Source organism: Mesoplodon bidens, assembly GCF_964165515.1.
Source record: "Mesoplodon bidens genome assembly, chromosome: 4".
Lineage (NCBI taxonomy): Eukaryota > Metazoa > Chordata > Mammalia > Artiodactyla > Ziphiidae > Mesoplodon > Mesoplodon bidens.
The window spans coordinates 115,125,513-115,149,362 of NC_138160.1; the positions used below are offsets into that span (position 1 = coordinate 115,125,513).

At 40.7% G+C, this 23,850-nt stretch overlaps 1 protein-coding gene across 5 annotated transcripts in view; it reads right to left on the reverse strand.

The window, feature by feature from the left end:
• The window catches only part of MACROH2A1 (macroH2A.1 histone), an 81,174-nt gene that overhangs the window by 24,396 nt on the left and 32,928 nt on the right, over positions 1-23,850 (reverse strand). For 3 of the 5 annotated variants that reach the window (XM_081231428.1, XM_081231425.1, XM_081231426.1), the window contains exon 5: positions 2,540-2,650. In XM_081231428.1, the coding sequence (XP_081087554.1) occupies positions 2,540-2,650 (111 nt within the window). The remainder of the gene's footprint in view (positions 1-2,539; positions 2,651-23,850) is intronic. The other 2 variants (XM_081231429.1, XM_081231427.1) reach the window with 1 other exon arrangement.

A 23,850-nucleotide genomic window follows, 5' to 3' on the forward strand; every position in this document is an offset into this window, starting at 1 on the left:
TTTGCACTATTCTAGCATTGGTTTCACTGTCACAGGTGGAAAGTAAGACTCATAAAACACAGGGCACCATACAGTCCCCATTGTAAAGGACCCTTTCTGAAACACTTCCTAAAATCCAAGTCAATATTAATGTCTGTAATAGTGACATTTTAAAATGTGCTTTGTGTAAAAATTCCTATGTGTCAGTTTGACCACTCTGGTCCCTTTTGCACTAAATGCCATGACTTTCACTCGACAGTAAAAACTATTTATAAAGGGCCAGAAAGTCCTGCTTCAAAATAACGCTCTCAACTATGAACAATTATTCCCTCTCATGCTGCAGGGCACAGGGTTCCAGAAAGGGTTGCTAGGACACTAGCTTCTAACAGGGTGCCCAGGCTGACTTGAGATGATGCTTTATGCTGTGACACCACTTTTGGGGAGAAACAGTTTACTCTGCTAAAGGGCACCTGCAGGGCTGGATTTGGGGGTAGCTCATCCTGGATGTGTGTGTCCTGGGTCATTAAGCTGGAAGCAAAGGGCAGCCTTGTGGTAGTTTGGGATTCTGTTCTCACCACTCACACCTGACTGTGTGATACGGGAAAGAAGGCAGGTGTTCTTTCTGGATCTGCACTCAGCCCCTTCTCTCACGTCTGACCATGTTACACTGGGCTCCAGTTCAACCAGTCCCTTCAGGCTCTCCCTCCAAAAGTCAAGATATCAAAAAGCCACATTAGTTTTGCTGTCAAGCCTCCATCTTCCATTTTCCTCTATCTCCTAAATAATATTAGACAACATGCCAGTGCTTCTCTATAGCTTTTTGGACTCTCCCTCCCCAACCATGAGTGGAGTATAGTCAGTATTAGCTGGATTTGTACTTTCTGGTACTTTCCTGCCTGTGGTGCCTGGTCCTGAGGCTTGAGACCAGGCCGTACCCAAAATGGAGGAGATGGCACTGCTTGGTTGCAGAGGAGCTAGCAATGTGTCTGCAGTCTTTGTTGCCTCCCTTCCCTTCCAGGGCTTGTATGCAGCAGACGAGGCCCTGATCCCAAGGCCAAGAAGGGCATCTCCATTTGTACATGGACATCTGTATGGCTGAGTATGGCTATTCCGGAAATCCAGCAAGGGGGTGTGAGGAGTTCTGATTTGACGCTGGCTTTGGGGTAACCAGCAGGAGAGAGCAAGAAGAACACAGGGAAGGGAGAGGCCAGGGTCAGGGCACGCGAGAGTCGGGTACGGGAAGGAGTGAGGGAGAGGGTGGACCCAGGCACTGAACTGTTCTACCTGCTTAACAGGTTTTCGAGTCCTGGCTAATCGTCAGCATTAGGGATCTGAAGCACACTGGAGCTAGTCCTAAATCGCAGAGCTTTTTCGCACTTTAGTTCAAACCAAAGCAATCTGGATGACAGGTCACGTTAACTTTCAATATATTACCCAAAGGACAGGTTAAAGGGTGTGAAAGTAAACCCAGGTGGTTGCCTTCACTGCTGAGCTGAAATTTTATAAATAAAAAATATTTTAAACAAAAACTTTCAAAGCCCCAGACCTTAAGATGACAGATAGTGCTGCTTATTTTTTCCTTTGAAAAATGCATACAAAATACAGATAATGGTTATAAAATGTACACTGTAATGGTTATTTGCTGCTGGAACACAGAGTCCACCACAGGAATTGCATCATGAAAGCCTGAGTGCAATTAGCGACAGGAAGAGGGAGGGGGAGGAGGAGCATTTGCAATGACATGAGCAGGAGGACTGTGTCACTGAGATGCAAAAGAAAACTGACAGTGAGGTTTTAAAAATGATGCAGCTTCAGAACCAAGTTGTTCACCACATGCAAACTAAAAGCTCAAATCCATGCCTTTAATTTTTTTTAATGTAGGATAAAAAAAATTCAGAAAAGTAATTCCCACTCTCTCTCCACCCCCTTTTTTGGTGTTAACAGAGAAATATGAACTCTCATTCTCAGGTCTTAAAAGCCTTTGCATCATTTTTATTTTCAACAAAAGTGAATCATTTGTTACAAAACCATGGCGTCCTGGCAAATTTGCATCACTGGGGCGGCTGAAAACATATTGCCCACGGTTAAAACAAACAAACGATTGGCTTGAGGAGTCCTTAGGTGGCACAGTGTGTCTAGCAACAATCCCGCCCCCTGGATCAAGGTTCCACCTTCCGTGCCCACCGGAACACCTGGGCTGCCTGCTAGATCTTTCCCTTTCTAGGACCCAGTTTTGACTTCCAGCTGCTTTTCTGGGCAGGACTACAGGATGACCAGGTCATCCCATATACACAGCTCCTTCCACAGACTAAGCCCAGGGTGTCCCGACCCCCACAGGAGCTGCTGTCCCTCTTCTTTACCACCATCTCCTCTCCCCGCCTGCCAGTCTCCCCTCAGCACCCTGTCCAGCCCTCCCTGAGTCCTCTCCTAAAGCCGCCCCAGGCCCCACTCTCTCCTCCAGCCCATGAGGCCAGGAGTGGTCCTCAGTCAGCCTTCCTGCTGGTGGAGGCACCCATCTGTCCCAGGGCCCGCGAGCAGACCGGGGCCCGTGTTTGCCTACCTTCTGGCCGAGGAAGAGGCTCTTGGTGGAGAGCACAGTGAAGCCATCGGCGGGTGTGCCCTCGGTCGTGCTGTCAGCGCTGGCTGCCTTGCTGACTTCTCCCTGCTTCTTCTTGCACAAACAGAAGAGTCAGTATGAGGCCTGCACAGATGGAGACCACGTGAATCTGGGCTTTTCTAACAGGCAGGTGAATGCCCATAATACTCAAGAGAAAACAGGAAACTAAACCACTACTAGTTCTCAGCATTTGTCAAAGTGGGGGCTGCAGGCTTATTTTGAAGTCCAAGAGTAAAGAGTGCTAAAACTGTATTTTCATCACCTTTATAATCTTAAAAAAAGAGCTACCTAAAGGCAAAACTTCACAGTGATAATTTAGAACAGAACCACTTGCATAACTTTAGACCAAGTAAATGTCTCTTAATTCAGGGTCTTCACTTTCTAGATGCCTGTACAGTATTCACGTCTGCAGGGAAAAACCAAACTGCTCTGGATCCTTAGTTCTCAAAGAGCCAAATATCAGACCAAGGATCATCACCCTCCAACCCTCCGAGCCCAGGAGGTAAGACTCTCCCACACTCTTTCATTAAGACCCGCCTTGGAGAAGGAACCATATGGGGGCTGTTGGTGAGCCTGTCTGTCCCCTTGAGATGCCCCACCCTCCTGCAGTAAGCATGGATCTTGGCAGGCTCTTGGGCCTCTTTCCAGCATCATTCAGACTGAAGTATATGTCCTCTGGGGTTTCCAAGAGCCTTGCAAAGGTATGCTGTGTAGAAAAGTATGATTACTTTCCAGATCCTCTGCTGCCTAATGTCCTTCCTCCTGAAGTGGATCTGCCCTAAGAGTGATCTATGCTTGCAATCAAGGTTTCATGCTGGGTCTCCCTTCACAACCATTTCTCCCACTTCCCAAGAGTGAATATTAGCACCACCCTTCAAGTAGGGATAAATGTCTTTCTCAGTCTTTTATTTCTGTCAAGGACGAGGCTTGTATTAGAAATGGATATTTTGGCTCATTTGGGGATATTTTGCATTCAGATATATTGTGGAGTGAGAAAAGTGGGCACAATAGCAATTTTTGTTTAGGTACTTTTTCCTTCCCCCAATTATTATCAAAAAGGACATTACTCCTGAGGATGGTCCAGTGGGAGCAAATCAACAAAGTACGGGGTGAGAAATATTATAAAATATATAAAATATGATAAATGGCCATGGCTTCCTGAAGGAAGGATCTGGACAGAAAACTCAGGGCAAGGCCCGTGCCCTATCCATTTTCCCTTTTAATACTCAAATTCATTAACATATTAATATTTTTACTTACACTGAAAAATAAGGTCTAATTTTACTAAGTGCTTTAACAATAAGGACTGCTTTGGCATTTAGGTTATATGGCTAACCTGGAACATTTTTCATTAATTAAATGAGCTAAATCTGATGCTCCAAGATTTTGATATAAATGGTAAGACAGAAAGCATTTTAACAAGAAACATGGTATTAGCAAAGATATAGTAAAATTATCACTATTTTGGTTTTCCTAACACTTCAAGTGTATCAGATTTGACAGGTATAATCAACAATTGCATGGTAAGTCTTAGTAAAGCCTTTTTGATATACTTTCCAGGAAATAAGAAAAGCAAAGACAGGACGACAAATCCTTTCACGAGTCAGATGTTTCTAATTCTGTGCTTTCAACAAAACTGAAGAAATACCAAATTGAGTTAACAGACCATTAAAGAAAAGACTGATGGAGTTTAGTTAACAGTAATGTACCAATGCGGGTTTCTTAGTTGTGATGAACATACCAGGGTTATGGAAGATGTTAACAACAGGGAAACTGGGTAAGGGATATTCAGGAACTCTCTATATGGGCTTTGTAACTTCTGTAAATCTAAAACCGTTCTAAAATAAAACATTTATTAAAACAAATTGATGACAGAGTACTATGTGATTGTTGGCATGTAACTCAGAAAGAGTTCAGAGGATTGAGCGACGTTGCTATAACAAAATCCTTTCCAGTCCCATTTAATTACTTTTGTGAACAAGATTTCCCAGGCACTTATACCTATAAATAAAATATAGGATGATGACTCATTTTTACAATGAGCAACATTCATCTTAGGGTACTTGAGTTAACTGAAAAAACTATCTCCATGCATCCCATGACATGATACAGTTCCAAAAAAATTTTACTTCCTCCTTAATAGTTAAAATTAAAATCTGTCAAGTATTTCAGTTTGATCAACTGTGTATTATTAATACATGTGATAACTGTCCAATCCTGTGGAAACCATAACATTTAGTGCTTTTATGATCACAAGAAAATTTTTCAAAATGCATTTAAATTTATGTACATTATTTTTGTTGCGCAAATCACTAACATACTACAAGCAAAAAAAAAGTGTTACATTAGGATTAAAATTTGTGGGGCAAGTGAAAGGAAAATAAGGGCTCAAAGGAGTAAAATTATATAAATTTTCCAACTATTAAAGAAGAGCCTGTTTGTATATTTTGTGGTATATCAAATCATCACAGTAAGTAGATTTCTTTGGATACATTTAAATGATGAAAGAGTTTTCTTTTTAAATTTCAATATGTATTGTATATCAAAATTATACCCTTTGTAGTAGATATTTAAATTTATTATGAGAAGTTTAGCTGTCAAATTTTAGATGTATGAGCTATGAAGATTTTCAAAACTGCTTTAGGAAGTATGCAAGCAAAAAAGTTTTAAAGCCACTACTCTACCCAGTGAACACCATTCATACACGAGGTGCTCAGTAAGTGCTTGGGAATGAAATGCAGTTGCTAAGTAGATAAATATTTAGTGCTTCTGCCCAAGGATACTTGGATTTGAAGAGGTCAGAAAGCCCTAAATGATAGAATTTCAAGCATCTGGGAATTGGAGCTGGTTTTACTGGGAGGAGGGGACCTGAAAGGCTCCCTGTGCCCCTGATACAAGTCAGCAGCTGCCTATGCAGCCAGGTTATAAAGCTTAACCTGTGATAATTAATACTGATAATTTTCAGCAATGATTCATTTGCATATGGTTACCTGCATTAAAGCTGTTGCCCCACACTGTAAATTGGTTCAGCCACTATGGAAAAACAGTATAGAGGTTCCTCAAAAAATAAAAAATAGAACTACCATGTGCTCCAGCAATTCCACTTCTGGAAATATATCCAAAGGAAATGAAAACACTATATTGAGGAGATATCTGCATCCCCATGTTTCATAGCATTATTTACAATAGTCCAGACATGGAAACAACCTAAGTGCCCATCAACAGATGAATAAAGAAAATGTGATACACACACACACACACACACACACACACACACACACACACAGGAATATTATTTAGCCATAAAAAGGAAGATAATCCTGCTAGGAAGCTGAGAGTTCCAAATATGATGAACACAAACAAACCCATGCCAAGACACATTATAATTAAAGTGGCAAAAGTTAAAGACAAGGAGAGAATCTTTAAAACAGCAAGAGAAAACCTGTGACACACACACACACACAAAAACCCCATAAGGCTATCAGCAGATTTTTCAGCAAAAATTTTGCAGGCCAGAAGGGAGTGGCATGATTTTTCTAAATGCTAAAAGTAAAAAAACCTTCCCACCAAGAATACTCTACCTGGCAAAACTGTCCTTCAGAAGTGAAGAATACAGAAAGAGTTCTCCAGACAAACAAAAGCTAAAGGAGTTCATCACCACTAAACTGGCCTTAAAAGAAATAATAAAGGGACTTCTTTAAGCTCAAAAGAAAGGGCACTAATTAGTAACAGGAAAACATATGAAAAGTACAAGTACCTTTGTCACTGATAAAGATAAATATAAAGGTGGTAGATTAATCACTTATAAAGCTAGTATAAAGATTAAAAGACAAAAGAACTAAAAATAACTGTAACTACAATGATTAATTAAGAACTATACACAAGATAAAGAGGTGTAAAATGTGATGTCAGAAACATAAAACATGGAGAGAAGAGGGAAAATATAGAGCTGTTGAATGGGATCAAACGTGTTATCAATTTTAAATAGACTGTTATAAATATAAATTGTTATATATAAGCCTCATGATAAGCACAAAGCAAAAGTCTATAGTATATACACAAAAGAGAAAGGAATGTAAGTGTGCCACTAAAGAAAATCATCAAATCACAAAGGAAGAGAGCAAGAAAAGAAGAAAGGGGACTTCCCTGGTGGCGCAGTGGTTAAGAATCCGCCTGCCAATGCAGGGGACAAGGGTTCAAGCCCTGGTCCGGGAAGATCCCACATGCCGCAGAGCAACTAAGCCCGTGCCTGCAACGAGAGAAACTACCCCCATGAGAAGCCCATGCAACACAACGAAGAGTAGCCCCCCCTCACCGCAACTAGAGAAAAGCCCAAGCGCAGCAGCAAAGACCCAACGCAGCCAAAAATAAATGAGTAAATAAATTTATTTAAAAAAAAAAAAAGAAGAAAGGAACAGAGGAACTATTGGATTGGCCAAAAAGTGCCTTCAGTTTTTAAGTAAAAATAAAACTTTTCATTTTCATTTTTCATTTTCACCAAGAACTTTATTGAACGACGTATTCAACCTTTTGTTCCACTACCCTCTGCCATTGTTCAGGCAACTTCATAATTCCATCTTCCCCAAACTTTTTATATTTTTTGAGCAAAGAACTGTTCCAGGTGCCTTTTACAGTCTTCCAGGGAACTGAAATTTTTTCCATTAAGAGATTTTTGTAAAGACTGAAATAAATGGAAATCTGAAGGTGCAATGTCTGGTGAATACAGTGGATGAATCAGAACTTCCCAGCCAAGCTGTAACAGTTTTTGCCCAGTCATCAAAGAAATGTGCGGTCTTGCGTTGTCCTGATGGAAGATTATGAGTTTTCTGATGACTAATTCTGGATGCTTTTCATCGAGTGATATTTTTCAGTTGGTCTAACTGGGAGCAGTACTTGCTGGAATTAATCGTCTAGTTTTCCAGAAGGAGCTCATAGTAGAGGACTCCCTTCCAATCCCAGCATATACACAACACCACCTTCTCTGGATGAAGACTGACCTTTGGTGGGTTGGTGGTGGTTCATTTTGCTTGCCCCATGATCTCTTCTGTTCCACATTATTATACAGTATCCACTTTTCATCAACCATCACAATTTGTTTTAAAAACAGAACGTTTTCATTACGTTTAAGTAGAGAATCACATGGGGAAATATGGTCAAGAAGGTTTCTTTTTGCCTACCTTATGTGGAACCCAAATATCAAAGGGATTAACAAAACCAAGCTAGTGCAAATGATTTTCAACGCTTGATTTGGATATTTTGAGTATGTCCAGTATCTCCAGCGTGGTATAATCTTGATTTTTCTCAATTAATGTCTCGATTTGATTGCTATCAACTTCAGCTGGTCTACCCGACCGTGGAGCCTCGTCCAGGGAGAAATCTCCAGCACAAAACTTCGCAAACCACTTCTGACACATTTGATCAGTCACAGCACCTTCTCCATACACTGCACAAATCTTTTTTTTACGTTTCAGTTGCATTTTTACCTTTCTTGAAATAATAAAGCATAATATGCCTAAAATGTTGTTTTTTCTGCCATCTTCAGTATTAAAAAGGCTACACAAAAATTCACCAATTTTGGAGCTTCCCTGGTGGCACAGTGGTTGAGAGTCCGCCTGCCGATGCAGGGGACACGGGTTCGTGCCCTGGTCTGGGAAGATCCCACGTGCCGCCGAGTGGCTGGGCCCGTGAGCCATGGCTGCTGAGCCTGCGCGTCCGGAGCCTGTGCTCCACAACGGGAGAGGCCACAACAAGTGAGAGGCCCGCGTACCGCAAAAAAAAAAAAAATCACCAATTTTGATGTCTTTTATAAAATGCATGCTGATATGACAGCTGTCACAATACAATCTAACAAAATTTTTTCGAATGAAGTTAAAGACAACTAAGTGCTACGAGAGCCATCTTATGGAAAAAACCAAGTGAACCTTTTGGCCAACCCAATACAAAACAGCCAAAAAACAATTAACAAAATGGGAATTAAGTGCATACCTATCAATAGTTACTTTAAATGTAAATGCACTAAATTCTCCAATCAAAAGACACTGAGTGGCTGAGTGGATAAGTACACAACACCCATCTATATGCTGCCTACATGAGACACGCTTCAGATGTAGGGATATACACAGACTGAAAGTAAAGGGATGGAAGAACATTTTCCATGCAAATAAAAACCAAAAGAAAGCTGAGGTAGCTATACTTATATCAGACAAAATAGACTTTAAAACAATAACTGCAATGACAATGAATGTCATTACATAATCATAAAGGAGTCAATCCAACAAGAGGATATAATATTTGTAAATATTTATGCACCCAACACAGGAGCAAATAAATATATAAAGCAAGTATTAACAGACCTAAAAGAGAAACAGACAGCAACACAATAATAACAGGGGACATTAGTACCCCACTTTCATCCATGGACAGATCTTCCTTACAGAAAATCAGTAAGAAAACACTGGCCTTAAACAACATGTTAAACCAGATGGTTTTAAAAATATATACACAGCATATTCCACCCAAATCAACAGAATACACATTCCTCTCAAGTACACATATAACATTTTCCAGGATAGACCACATGATAGGCCACAAAACAAGCGCTAATAAACGTAAGAAATGATGTCAAGTATCTTTTCTGACCACAGTGGTATGAAACTAGAAATCAATTACAAGAAGGAAACTGGAAAAATCACAAATATATGAAGATTAAACAACATGTTACTGAACAACCAATAGGAAAGATTACTTATCTTTAGTTTATCTATTAGTTTCATTTACCTTTTCTATTGTCCTTTTAGTCTCTATTTCATTCATTTCTGCTCTGGCCTTTGTTATTTCCTTCCTTCTGCCAACTTTGGGCTTCATTTGTTCTTTTTCTAGTTCCTTCAGGTTATGTTTTTTTATTTGAGATTTAAAAAATTTTTTGATGTAGGCATTTATTATTATAAATTTGCCTCTTAGAACTGCTTTTGGTGCATGTCATAAGTTTTGGTAAGCTGTATTTCCATTTTCACTTGTCTGAAGGTTTAAAAAAATGTTTTTCCCTCTTTTCCTCTAGCCACAGCAATTAGGCAACAAAAAGAAAAGGCATCCAAATCAGAAAGAAAGAAGTAAAACTGTCACTATTTGAACATGACATGATATTATACACAGAAAACTCTAAAAACTCCACCAAAAATATTGTTAGAATAAATGAATTCAGTAAAGTTGTAGGACACAAAATCATTACACAGATTTCTGTGGTGTTTCCATACACTAATAATGAGCTATCATAAAGAGAAATTAAGAAAACAATTTACAACCACATTAAAAGGAATAAAATACCAAGGATTATATTTAACCAAGGAGGTGGAAGTCCTGCACGGTGAAAACTGTAAGGCACTGATGAAAGAAATTAAACACACAAATAAATGGAAAGATATTCTATGCTCAAGGACTGGAAGAATTAATACTGTTAAAATGCCCATACTACCCAAAGCAATCTACAGATCCAATGCAATCCCTAATAAAATTCCAATGGCGAGAGATCCCCAGCCAAGACAGCAGAAGAGAAGGACCTGAGCGCACCTCCTCTCACGAAAACGCCAAAATCGCAAGTAACTGCTGAACAGCCATCGACAAAAAAAACTAGAGCCTACCAAAAAAGAAATTTTCAAAGACAAAGAAGAAGCCACCACAAGACGGTAGGAAGGGCGCTTTCATGACATCATCGAATCCCATACCCAGCGGGTGGGCTTACCCACAAACTGGAAAATAATTATGTCACAGATGTTCTCCCACAGGAGTGAGAGTTCTGAGCCCCACGTCAGGCTCCCAAGTCTGGTGGTCTGGCATCGGGAGGAGGAACCATCAGAGCATTTGGCTTTGAAGGCCAATGGAGCTTAAGTGCAGGGGCTCTACATAACTGGGGGAAACAGAGACTCTGCTCTTAGAGGATGCACACAAGGTTTCATATACACTGGAACCCAGCACAGCAGTAACTCCACATAAGCCTCAGTTGGACCTACCTACGAGTCTTGGAGAGTCTCCTAAGGAGGCGAGGGTCGGCTATGACTCAGTGGAGGGGCAAGGACACTGGTGCCAAAGGTCCCAGAGAATACTGATTGGCATGAGCTCTCCCAGAGGTCACCATTTTGGCATCAAGACCTGGCCCTACCCAACAGCCTACAGGCTCTAGTACCAGTACACCTCAGGCCAAACAACCAGCAGGATAGAAACACAGCCCCACCATCAGCAGACAGGCTGCCTAAAGCTGTGCTGAGCTCACAGCCACCTCTAAACACACCCATTGACACAGCCCTGCCCAGCAGAGAAACTCAACCCAGCTCCACCCACCAGAGGGCAGGCATCAGTCCCTCACACCAGGAAGCCTGCACAAGTCCAGGACCAACCTCACCCACCAGAGGGCAGACACCAGAAACAAGAGGAGCTACGGGTCCTGCAGCCAGCAGAAGGAGACCATGAAAACAGAAAGTTAGACAAAATGATATGGCAGTAAAATATGTTCCAGACAAAGGAACAAGATAAAAACCCACAAGAACTAAGTGAAGTGCAGATAGGCAACCTACCTGAAAAGAATTTAGAAGAATGATAGTAAAGATAAGCCAAGATCTCAGAAAAAGAATGGAGGCACAGATCGAGAAGATACGAGAGACATTTAACAAAGAGCTAGAAGATATAAAGAATAAAGAAAGATGAACAATTCAATAACTGGAAAGAAAAATACACTAGTAAGAATCAGTAGCAGAGTAATTGAAGCAGAAGAAGAAATAAGTGAGATGGAAGACAGAATGGTGGAAAGCACTGCCGCAGAACAAAGAAAAAAATAATGTAAAGAAATGACAACAGTTTAAGAGACCTCTGGGACAACATTAAATGCACCAACATTTGCATTAGAGGGGTCCCAGAAGGAGAAGAGAGAGAAATGGCCTGAGAAAATATTTGAAGAGATTATAGCCAAAAACTTCCCTAACATGAGAAAGGAAACACTCACTCAAGTCCAGGAAGTGCAGAGACTCCCATACAGGATAAACCCAAGAAGGAACATGCTGAGACACATATTAGTCAAAGTGACAAAAATTAAAGACAAAGAAAAAATATTAAAAGCAACAAGGGAAAAGCAACAAATAACATACAAGGGAATCCCCATAAGGTTATCAGCTGATTTTTCAGCAGAAAGTTTGCAGGCCAGAAGGAAGTGGCACAATATATTTAAAGTGATGAAAAGGAAAAGTATATAACCAAGAATACTGTACCCAGCAAGGCTCTTGTTCAGACTTGACGGAGAAATCAAATGCTTTACAGATAAGCAAGACCTAAGAGAATTTAGCAGCACCAAACCAGCTTTACAATGAATGCTAAAGGAACTTCTCTAGGCAGAAGATAAAAGCCCAAACTAGAATCAAGAAAATTACGAATGGGAAAGCTCACCAGTAAAGGCAAACACACATTAAAGGTAGGAAATCATCCACACACAAGAAGAGAGTACAAATGCAGGATACAGGAAATGCATTTGAAACTGAGAGACCAGCAACTTATAACAATCTTCTACATACACAGACTGCTATATCAAAACCTCATGGGAACCACAAACCAAGAATCTACAGTAGATACATACACACACAAGGGAAAGCAATCCAAACACAACACTAAAGATAGTCACCAAATTACATGAGAAGAGAACAAAAGAGGAAAGGAAGAAAAAAACCTACAAAAACAATCCCAAGACAATTAACAAAATGGCAACAAGAACATACATATCGATAATTGCCTTAAATGTAAATGGATTAAATACTCCAAACAAAAGACACAGACTGGCTTAATGGATACAAAAACAAGACCTGTATATATGCTGGCTACAAGGGACCCACTTCAGATCTAGGGACACAGACTGAAAGTGAGGGGATGGAAAAAGGTATCCCATGCAAATGGAATCAAAAGAAAGCTGGAGTAGCAATACTCATATCAGACAAATTAGACTTTAATTTTTTTTTTTTTTTTGGCCACGCTGCACGGCATGTGGGAATCTCAGTTCCCTGACCAGGGATCGAACCCTGTGCCACCCTGCATCAGAAGTGTGCAGTCTTAACCACTAGACAACCAGGGAAATCCCCCAAATAGATTTTACAAGAATGCTACAAAGAAACAAAGAAGGATATTACATAATAATCAAGGGATCAATTCAAAAAGATATAACAATTGTAAATATATATGCACCAAATATAGGAGCACCTCAATATATAAAGCAAATGCTAACAGCCATAAAAGGAGAAATAGACATTAACACAATAATATGGGGGGATTTTAACACCTGACTTACATCTTTGAACAGATCATCCAGACAGAAAATCAATAAGGAAACACAGGCCTCAAATGACACATTAAACCAGATGGACTTAACTGATATATATAGAGCATTCCATCCAAAAGCACCAGAATTCACTTTCTTCTCAAGTGCACATGGAACATTCTCCAGGATAGATCACATCTTGGGCCACAAATCAAGCCTTGGTAAATTTAAGAAAACTGAAATCATATCAAGCCTCTTTTCTGACCACAACGCTATGAGATTAGAAATCAACTACAAGGGAAAAAAAAACTAAAAAAACACAAACACGTGGAGGCTAAACAATATGCTACTAAACAACCAATGGATCACTGAAGATATCAAAGAGAAAACCAAAAAATAGCTAAAAACAAATGAAAATGAAAGCATGACAATCCAAAACCTATAGGATGCAGGAAAAGTAGTTATAAGAGGTAAGTTCATAGCAATACAATCTTACCTCAGGAAACAAGAAAAATCTCAAACAAACTAACCTTATGCCAAAAGCAACTAGAAAGAGAACAAACAAAACCCAACGTTAGTATAAGGAAGGAAATCACAAAGATCAGAGCAGAAAAAAATTAGAGACAAAGAAAACAATAGAAAAGATCAATGAAACTAAAAGCTGGTTCTTTGAAAAGATAAACAAAATTGATAAACCTTTAGCCAGACTCATCAAGAAAAAAAGGGAGAGGGCTCAAATCAATAAAATTTGAAATGAAATAAGAGAAGTTACTATTAACACCGCAGAAATACAAAGATCATAAGTGACTACCTACAAGCAACTATATGCCCCAAAAAATGGACAACCTGGAAGAAATGGACAAATTCTTAGAAAGGTACAATCTTCCCAAACTGAACCAGGAAGAAATAGAAAATATGAACAGACCAATAACAACCACTGAAATTGAAACTGTGATTTTAAAACTCCCAACAGGGAATTCCCTGGTGGTCCAATGGTTAGGATCAGTGCTTTCACTGTGAGGGCCCAGGTTCAATCACTGGTTGAGGAACTAAGATCCCACAAGCTGCAGTGCAGCCAAAAACAAACAAACAAACAAAAAAAACCAAAAGAACTCCCAACAAACAAAAGTCCAGGACCAGATGGCTTCACAGGCGAATTCTATCAAACCTCCAGAGAAGAGCTAACACCTATCCTTCTCAAACTCTTCCAAAAAATTACAGAGGAAGGAACACTCCCAAACTCATTCTATGAGGCCACTGTCACCCTGATACTAAAAGCAAACAAAGATACCACAAAAAAAGAAAATTACAGGTCAATATCACTGATGAATACAGACAAAAATCCTCAACAAATACTAGCAAACTGAATCCAACAGTACATTAAAAGGACTTTACACTACGATCAAGTGGGATTTATCCCAGAGATGAAAGGATTTTTCAATATCTCTATATCAATCAGTGTGATACACCACATTAACAAATTGAAGAATAAAAACCATATGATCATCAATAGATGCAGAGAAAGCTTTTCACAAAATTCAACACCCTTTATGATAAAAACTCTCCAGAAAGTGAGCATAGAGGGAACATACCTCAACATAATAAAGGCCATACATCGATATGTCAAACCCACAGCTAACATCAGAGTCAATGGTGAAAAGCTGAAAACATTTTTTCTAAATCAGGAACAAGACAAGGATGTCCACTCTCGCCACTTTTCTTCAACATAGTTTTGGAAGTCCTAGCCATGGCAATCAGAGAAGAAAGAAACAAAAGGAATCCAAATTGGAAAAGAAGAAGTAAAACTGTCACTGTTTGCAGATGACAGGATACTATACATAGAGAATCCTAAAGATGCTACCAGAAAACTACTAGAGCTCATCAATGAATTCCGTCAAGTTGCAGGATACAAAATTAATACACAGAAATCTGTTGCATTCCTATACACTAAAAAAAGGTCATAAAGAGAAAATAAAGAAACAATCCCACTTACCATCGCATCAAAAAGAATAAAACACCTAGGAAAAAACCTATTCAAGGAGGCAAAAGACCTGTACTCTGAAAACTGTAAGACGCTGATGAAAAGAATCGAAGACGACACAAACAGATGGAAAGATATAACATGTTCTTGGATTGCAAGAATCAAAATGACTGTACTACCCAAGGCAATCTACAGATTAAGTGCAATCCCTATCAAATTACCAATGGCATTTTTTTGCAGATCTAGAACAAAAAAATCTTAAAATTTGTATGGAAACACCGAAGACCCCAAATAGCCAAAGCGATCTTGAGAAAGGAAAATGGAGCTGGAGGAATCAGGCTCCCTTACTTCAGACTATACTACAAAGCTACAGTCATCAAAACAGTATGGTACTGGCACAAAAACAAAAATAGAGATCAATGGAACAGGACAGAAAGCCCAGAAATAAACCCACACACCTATGGTCAAGTAATCTACAACAAAGGAGGCAAGAATATACAATGGAGAAAAGACAATTTCTTCAATAACTGGTGCTGGGGAAACTGGACAGCTACAGGTAAGAGAATGAAATTAGAACATTCTCTAACAGCATACACAAAAATAAACTCAAAATGTATCAAAGACCTAAATGTAAAGCCGACAGTATAAAACTCTTAGAGGAAAACGTAGGCAGAACACTCTTTGACATAAATCGCAGCAATATCTTTTTTGATCCCCCTCCTAAAGTAATGAAAACAAAAACAAACAAATGGGACCTAATGAAACTTAAAAGCTTCTGCACAGCAAAGGAAACCATAAACAAAATGAAAAGACAACACACAGAATGGGAGAAAATATTTGCAAACAATGCAACAGACAAGGGATTAATCTCCAAAATACACAAACAGCTCATGCAGCCCAACAGCAAAAAAATACACGCAACCCAATCAAAAAATGGGCAGAAGATCTAAACAGACATTTCTCCAAAGAAGACATACAGATGGCCAAAAGGCACATGGAAAGATTCTCTAATGATTAGAGAAATTCAAGTTGAAACTACAATGAGGTATCACCTCACAACGGTCAGAACGGCCATCATCAAAAAGTCTACAAACAATAAATGCTGGAGAGGTATGAAGAAAAGGGAACCCTCCTACACTGTTGGTGGGAACGTAAATTGGTACAGCCATTATGGAGAACAATACAGAGGTTCCTCAAATAACTAAAAATAGAGCTATCGTATGATCCAGCAATCCCACTCCTGGGCATATATTCCGAGAAAACCATCCTTTGAAAAGATACATGTACCCCAATGTTCACTGCAGCACTATTTACAATAGCCAAGACATGGAAGCAACCTAAATGTCCATCAACAGAGGAGTGGATAAAGAAGATGTGGTACATATATACAATGGAATATTACTCAGCCATAAAAAAGAATGAAGTACTGCCATTTGCAGCAACACAGATGGACCTAGAGATTATCATACTAAGTGAAGTCAGACAGAGAAAGACAAATATCATATCACTTGTATATGCAATCTTAAAAAATAATACAAATGAACTTATTTTCAAAACAGAAATAGACTCACAGACTTAGAAAACAAACTTATGGTTACCAAAGGGGAAGGGGCGAGGGGAAGGATAAATTAGGGGTTTGGGATTAACATACACTCTACTATATATAAAATAGATAATCAACAAGGACCTACTGTATAGCACAGAGTAGTCAATACTCTGCAATAACCTATATGTGAAAAGAATCTGAAAAAGAACAGACACATGTATATGTATAACTAAATCACTTTGCTGTACACCTGAAACTAACACAACATTGTAAACCAAATACACTCCAATATAAAATAAATTTAAAAAATAAAATGTGCTCTTAATAAAAAAAGTATATGTATGACTGAATGACCTTACTGTACAGCACAAATTAACACAACACTGTAAATCAACTATACTTCAATTTAAAAAAATAGTAAAATGTGAAAAAAAATTCCAATGGCATTTTTCACAGAAATAGAATAAACAATCTTAAAATTTGTATGGAACCACAAAAGACCCCCACATACCCAAAGCAATCTCGAGAAAGAACAAATCTGAAGGCATCATGCTCCCTCATTTCAAACTACATAACAAAGCTGTAGTCATGAAAACAGCATGGTATTGGCATAAAAACAGACATAAAGATCAATGGAACAGAACAGCAAGCCCAGAAATAAACCCAGGCATATACGGTCACTTCATTTACAACAAAGGAAGCAAGAATATACAATGGAGAAAGGACAGTGTCTTCAATAAATAGTGTTGGGAAAACTGGACAGCCAACGTAAAAGAATAAAACTGTACCACTATCTTACACTGTACACAAAAATTAACTCAAAATGGATTAAAAACTTGAACATAAGAGCTGAAACCATAAAACTCCTAGAGGAAAACGGACAGTAAGCTCTTTGATATTAGTATTGGCAATGACTTCAGATTTGACACCAAAAGAAAAGGCAACAAAAGCAAAAACAAACAAGTAGGACTATATCAAACTAAAAGGTTTCTGCACAACAAAGGAAACAATCAACGAAGTGGAAGAGCAACCTATGGAATGGCAGAAAATATCTGTGAATCATTTATCTGACAAGGGGTTAATATCCAAAATATATACAAACTCAGACAACTCAAGAGCAAAACACTCAAGACTATTTTTCCAAAGAAGACATACAGATGGCCAACTGGTACATGAAAAGGTGCTCAACATCGCTAATCATCAGGGAAATGCAAATCAAAACTACAACGATACAGCACCTCACACCTGTTAGAATGGCTATTATCAAAATGACAGGAAATAACAAGTGTTGGCAAGGATGTAGAGAAAAGAGAACCCTGGTACACTGTTGGTGGGAATGTAAACTGGAGCAGCTACTATGCAAAACATTATGGAGGCTCCTCAAAAAATTAAAAACAGGGGCTTCCCTGGTGGCGCAGTGGTTGAGAGTCCGCCTGCCGATGCAGGGGATACGGGTTCGTGCCCCGGTCTGGGAGGATCCCACATGCCACGGAGCGGCTGGGCCCGTGAGCCATGGCTGCTGAGCCTGCGCATCCGGAGCCTGCGCTCCGCAACGGGAGAGGCCACAACAGTGAGAGGCCCGTGTACCGCAAAAAAAAAAAAAAAAAAAAAAAATTAAAAACAGAACTCCCACATAATTCAGCAATTCCACTTCTGGGTGTTCATCCAAAGGAAACAAAAACACTCACTCAAAAGGATATATGCACCCCATGTTCATTGCAGCATTATTTATAATAGCCAAGATATGGAAATATGGAAAAAAACCTAAGTGTCCATCAATGGATGAATGGATAAAGAAAATATGATACACGTACACACACACACACCTATATAAAACAAAATGGAACATTCATCAGCCATAAAAGTGAAGGAAATTCTGCCATTTGCGACAAAATGGATGGACCTTGAGAGCACTATGCTAAGTGAAATAAGTCAGATAGAGAAATTAAAATACCATATACCACATAATCCCTCTTATATGTGGAATCTTAAAAAAACAATAACAAAAAAAAAAACAAACTCACAGGAAAAAAGATCAGATTTGTGGTTATCAGAGGCAGAGGGTTGGGGGAGGAGGGATGATTGGAGGAAAGTGGTCAAAAAGTACAAACTTGCAGTTATCAGATAAATAAGTACTGGGAATGTAATGTACAACACAATGACTATAGTTAACACTGCTGTATGATACGTAGGAAAGTTGCTGAGAGTAGGTCCTAAGAGTTTTCATCACAAGGAAAAAAACATTTTTTTCTGCATGAGATGATGGATATTAACTACCCTTATTGTGGTCATCATTTCATGACACATGCAAGTCAAATCATGCTGTACACCTTAAACATATACAGTGCTTTATGTCAATTATAATTCAATACAGCGAGAAAAAGAATGCTGTAGAGGGTAAGAGGTGGAAATTATAAACAGAATATATATCATGAATGTACAAACAAATTTAATGAGAGGCCAGAATGTGTTATTTAAAAAAATTTTTTTAAGCTGTTGCCCCACTCACTCTGCAGTAGGTGGCTTTGCAGCCCTCTACCATCAGACCAGAGGGGATTCTACCTAGGGACGTGGTCCATAGTCACAGGACACACAAGTAACACTATATCTGAACTCTGAAGTCCTGCATTTGAGCCCTGGTCTACTAGCTGTATAGCCTTAGGTAAATGGCTCACCTTCCCTAAGACTTAGCTTCCTCATCAGGAAAGTGAGATAAGGCAGGAGAACTGACTAAACGAGTGGCCAAGGCAGAGAAAGCGGCAAACCCTGTGCCAAGACCAGCTGCTCCTTCCCAGTTCTCACAGTCTGTCCACCTGGCAACCAACACCTGCCTCTTCCCTGCAAGGGGTGCAGCCCGGGACATGGTACTTCAGGTCTACACAGTTGCCTTGGGAGATGTCACTATATTCCAATCGTAACAACTGTGCCCTAAGTTTTCCTAAGGTCTGTAGTCTGCGATTATGTCCCTTCCTCACTTCCTGGTATTAAAATGCCCTTTCTTATATGAAATGGTGGGAGTACATGGTAGATTTTTTACACAACCTGGCCCAGGGAGGACAAAAGCTAGCAAGCAATACTTTGTCCATCTCCAAAATGACTGACATTTTATGGATGGCTAGTGGGAAGCTGCTGCATAGCACAGGGAGATCAACTCTGTGGTCTGTGATGACCTAGAGGGGTGGGGTAGGGAGGGTGGGAGGGAAGCTCAAGAGGGAGGGGATATGGGGATATATGTATACTTATAGCTGATTCACTTTGTTGTACCGCAGAAGCTAACACAACATTGGAAAGCAATTATACTCCAATAAAGATTTTTAAAAAAATGATTGGCAGCTGCATAGCACAGGGAGATCAGCTCGGTGCTTTGTGACCACCTAGAGGGGTGGGATAGGGAGGGTGGAAGGGAGACGAAAGAGGGAGGAGATATGGGGATATATGTATATGTATAGCTGATTCACTTTGCTATAAAGCAGAAACTAATACACCATTGTAAAGCAACTTTACTCCAATAAAGATGTTAAAAAAAAAGATTGACATTTTAGAAATTCATATTGTTGTACAAATCCAAAAACTCCATGTATTGTGCATACACCCAGTTTTGTTTTGAGCAGCAGAAAACCGGTAAGGTCAGAGTCAGTGGGAGACGTATTTAAGAATCTGTAGAACTGAGTGTCCAAAAAGACTTGTGTGAAATTATCAACCCAAGATTACCTACGCCTAGTCTCATCTGCTCTGCTGTTTGAATCTCTGGAAATTTCATTAAAAAGTCAGCAAAATTTTGCAAGGATGGCAGCTTCTCAAAAGAACCAATCCTTTTTTTGGCATCCCTTACCAGAACATTAATCACTCATTTGCAGTTCAAATATTTCTCAAAAAGAAAGAGGCGTTCTCCCAAAATCATCTTGGGCTTTTTGCCAGGCAGTGAGGAGCAAGTGTATCTTCTTGATCGGGAAGAGTGATTCACATATGGGGGTGGAGTTCAACTGGGGTGGTAGAGCGGGTTTACGTTTGAAAAATCCTAGGTGAGATGACTATTTATCAAAACTTTTGGCAAAAACTGTCTTCTTGGAGATACCTTAAAGATTATCCTATGAATCTTGGTGAGCATTCTGACAGGGGTCTTAACCTTGAAGATTTAGGCAAAAATGGTTTCCTTTGAATCTTCGGTATTTTATGCATTTTAAAACCTTATTTTGGACTTCCCTGGTGGCGCAGTGGGTAAGAATCCACCTGCCAATGCAGGGGACACGGGTTTGAGCCCTGGTCCGGGAAGATCCCACATGCCGCAGAGCAACTAAGCCCATGTGCCACAACTACTGAGCCTGCGCTCTAGAGCCCGCAAGCCACAACTACTGAGCCCACGTGCCACAATTACTGAAGCCCAAGTGCCCTGGAGCCCGCGAGCCACAACTACTGAGCCCACGCGCCACAACTACCGAAGCCCAAGTGCCCTAGAGCCCGTGCTCCGCAACAAGAGAAGCCACCGCAATGAGAAGCCCGCACACTGCAACAAAGAGTAGCCCCTGGTCGCAACAACTAGAGAAAGCCCATGCGCAGCAACGAAGACCCAATGCAGCCAAAAAGATAAATAAAATTTAAACAAAACAAAATTCATTTGGGGCCAGCCAAGTCCCTCTTAAAAAAGTAAAATTAAAAAACGAAATAAAACCTTATCTTGAGAAGAGTCCCCAGGCTTCTCTGAAACGTTGGGGACCCCACATGAAGGCCTGTCCCATCCTCTCTGGTAAGAGCCAGGCATGCTCCCCCCTGTGCCAGGAGCTCTCTCCTCTCAATCACTTAAATGCCTTGAGTGTTACCTTACCAGAGAAGCCTCCCCTGAGCACCTATGTAAGACAACACTGCCAAGCCATCACTCCACTTTATTGTGGTCGGAGCACCACTTGCCCCCGCCTTGTGCAATGACTCTACCTCCCTCACTAGACCAGAGCTCCCTGAGCACCAAGGTGCTGTACCCTCACTACCAAGAAGGGGAACAAGCACATGTAGATGTGATAAATATGGATCGAATGGATGCATCTTCTTTCAACAACTCAGAGTCAAATGTGTAAATAAGTCCACTCTTGAAATTTCTTAATGGGATAATATGCTGCATATGGGAGTAACAGCCATCACAGTTAAAAAATACACTCTCTGCTTCAGTAAGTCCACCTTGAGGACTTTCTCCTACAGACACACTTGCACTCACGCACAGAGACCCACACACAGTGATGGTTACTGCAGCACTGTCTGTTAGAATGGACAGGAGGAACAATCCATAGAGAACTGGGTACACTGCTCCTGCCTACAGTATCAGTAACTGGAGTCACACCATGAGAGACTAAAGCAGCTCCACACGCCAAGATGAGTAAGAACTGCCAAGGGAGTAACAGCAGCAGCTGACATGTGTGCCAGACAGTGCTGTAAGCATTTCAAATGAATTCTCTTTTAAGCCTCCCAACCACCCTGTGTTATACCTCCATTTTACAGATGAGGAAATTGAGATACCAGAGAAATGAAGTAACTCCCCCAAGTCACACAGCCAGCAACTGGCAGAACTGGAATATAAAGCCAGGTGTGCCACACACACACACACACACACACACACACACTCTCTCTCTCTCTCTCTCTCTCTCTCTCTCTCTATTACCTACACAAAGACATTATGCAAACATTCACTAGAGTCAGTAAATTGTAGGGCTGGAATGGACCCCATCATTTCACGGTGGGGGGTAAACTGAGGCACAGACTTGCCTGAGGCCACCCAAGTAGAAGGAGGAACCCCAAGGCACTGCCAGGGCCCCGGATGCCCAGCCCCTGGTGGGTTCTGTCGCCTTCTCTAACAGTTTCCACTATGGCTGACTCAGCTGTCACAACTGGAGACTTGCAAAACCTTCCAATTACATAGAATTGGGGGGAAAATTATGATTTGGAATTCAAGTGTTGACACTTGAAAAATACCAACTCCCTTTCACTACAAGTGCTTTAGCATGTTACTAAGGCTTTGTCTGCATGTCTCTGGAAAGGTTATTTTCAGAACATTCCACTTCAACCTGGAGATGCAGGGTTCTCCGCTGTTTCTGGGAGCTGGCACCATAATTTACAATTAAACAAATGTTTTGAAAATTAGCTGTTCACGGTTCCAATTTCAGCTTCCCCCAGGGTTTAATGTTAGCCAAATACTGGTACAGTAAGCAGACAGTGTGTTTTATTGTGTAGAAGAAAAACAGACCACCATAACAGACTTCCTGCTTTTGTAATCAAGGGAAAAGCTGGGTGTTCGAGTGATTATTGGCATATGGTTATTAGAAACACTGAGTTCCAAATATAGCTACTAGAAGCTAAAGACACACACACACACACACACACACACACACACACACACACACACACACACACACACACACACACACACACACACACACACACACACACACACACACACACACACACACACACACACACACACACACACACACACACACACACACACACACACACACACACACACACACACACACACACCCCCCCCCCCCCCCCCCCCCCCCATATATTTCAAGTCCAAAAAGAAAGAAAAAGCATTCATAGTGTTTGGGAAGTTGGGAAGTTCGGAAAGTTACGGGGCAAAAACTATGACAGAAGACTGGGGGTGACAGGGAGCAAGGTGCAACCCACGGTTGCCAGAGACACTCGGGTTGGAGAGGTGCCACAGTTCTGCCCCTGCTGGCCCCCTGCTCTGTGGGCAGCCAGCTCCCTGAGGCCCATAATCAAGAGATGATGGATTTGACATCTTCATCTTCTTTTTTAACATTTAAAGGGGGATGCACAGGCACTTTCCCCTGCCTTCCCTGTCCTGCACCTCCCCCCACATGCAAATGTTGTAAGGGAAAAAAGAAACAGTTCAATCTGCTAATTTTATAGTCAGCAGGAATGAGTAACAGCACTCTGTGAAATCCCCCGCCTGCCCTGAGCCTCCTCCAGGGCTTGTGAGCAAGGTGGAGTGCAGTGTCTGGAAATAACTTACAGGACACTCTCCAGTATCGGGTTTCTCTCTCAAAGAGCTGGAAGTGATTCTGAGCCTGGTGGGGTAGGGTGGGGTGGGGGGTGTCTGTTGGCAAGAGGAATTTAGATTTTGTCGTTTTCAGGGAAGTGTTTGTCCACACCCAGAAGGATGTACAAAAAATACAGCCTCTTAACACCTCAACTAAAGAGAGTCCAAAAACACAAACAGTGTGGGTGGGAGATGAGAGGTCACAGAAGGTGCCCCCCATGTGGTGAAGGCCTGCCTGATATCTGGATGGGCTCAGAGGAGGGGACATGCTGGGAGGGCGGGCTGGCATGTGGCTCCGGGTCACTGCTCCTGGACCTGTTCTGGGAAGGTGTCCTCACCAGCTCACTCTGGTGAGGGCTTTGGGCTCTAGTAAGAATGTCCTGACACTGAC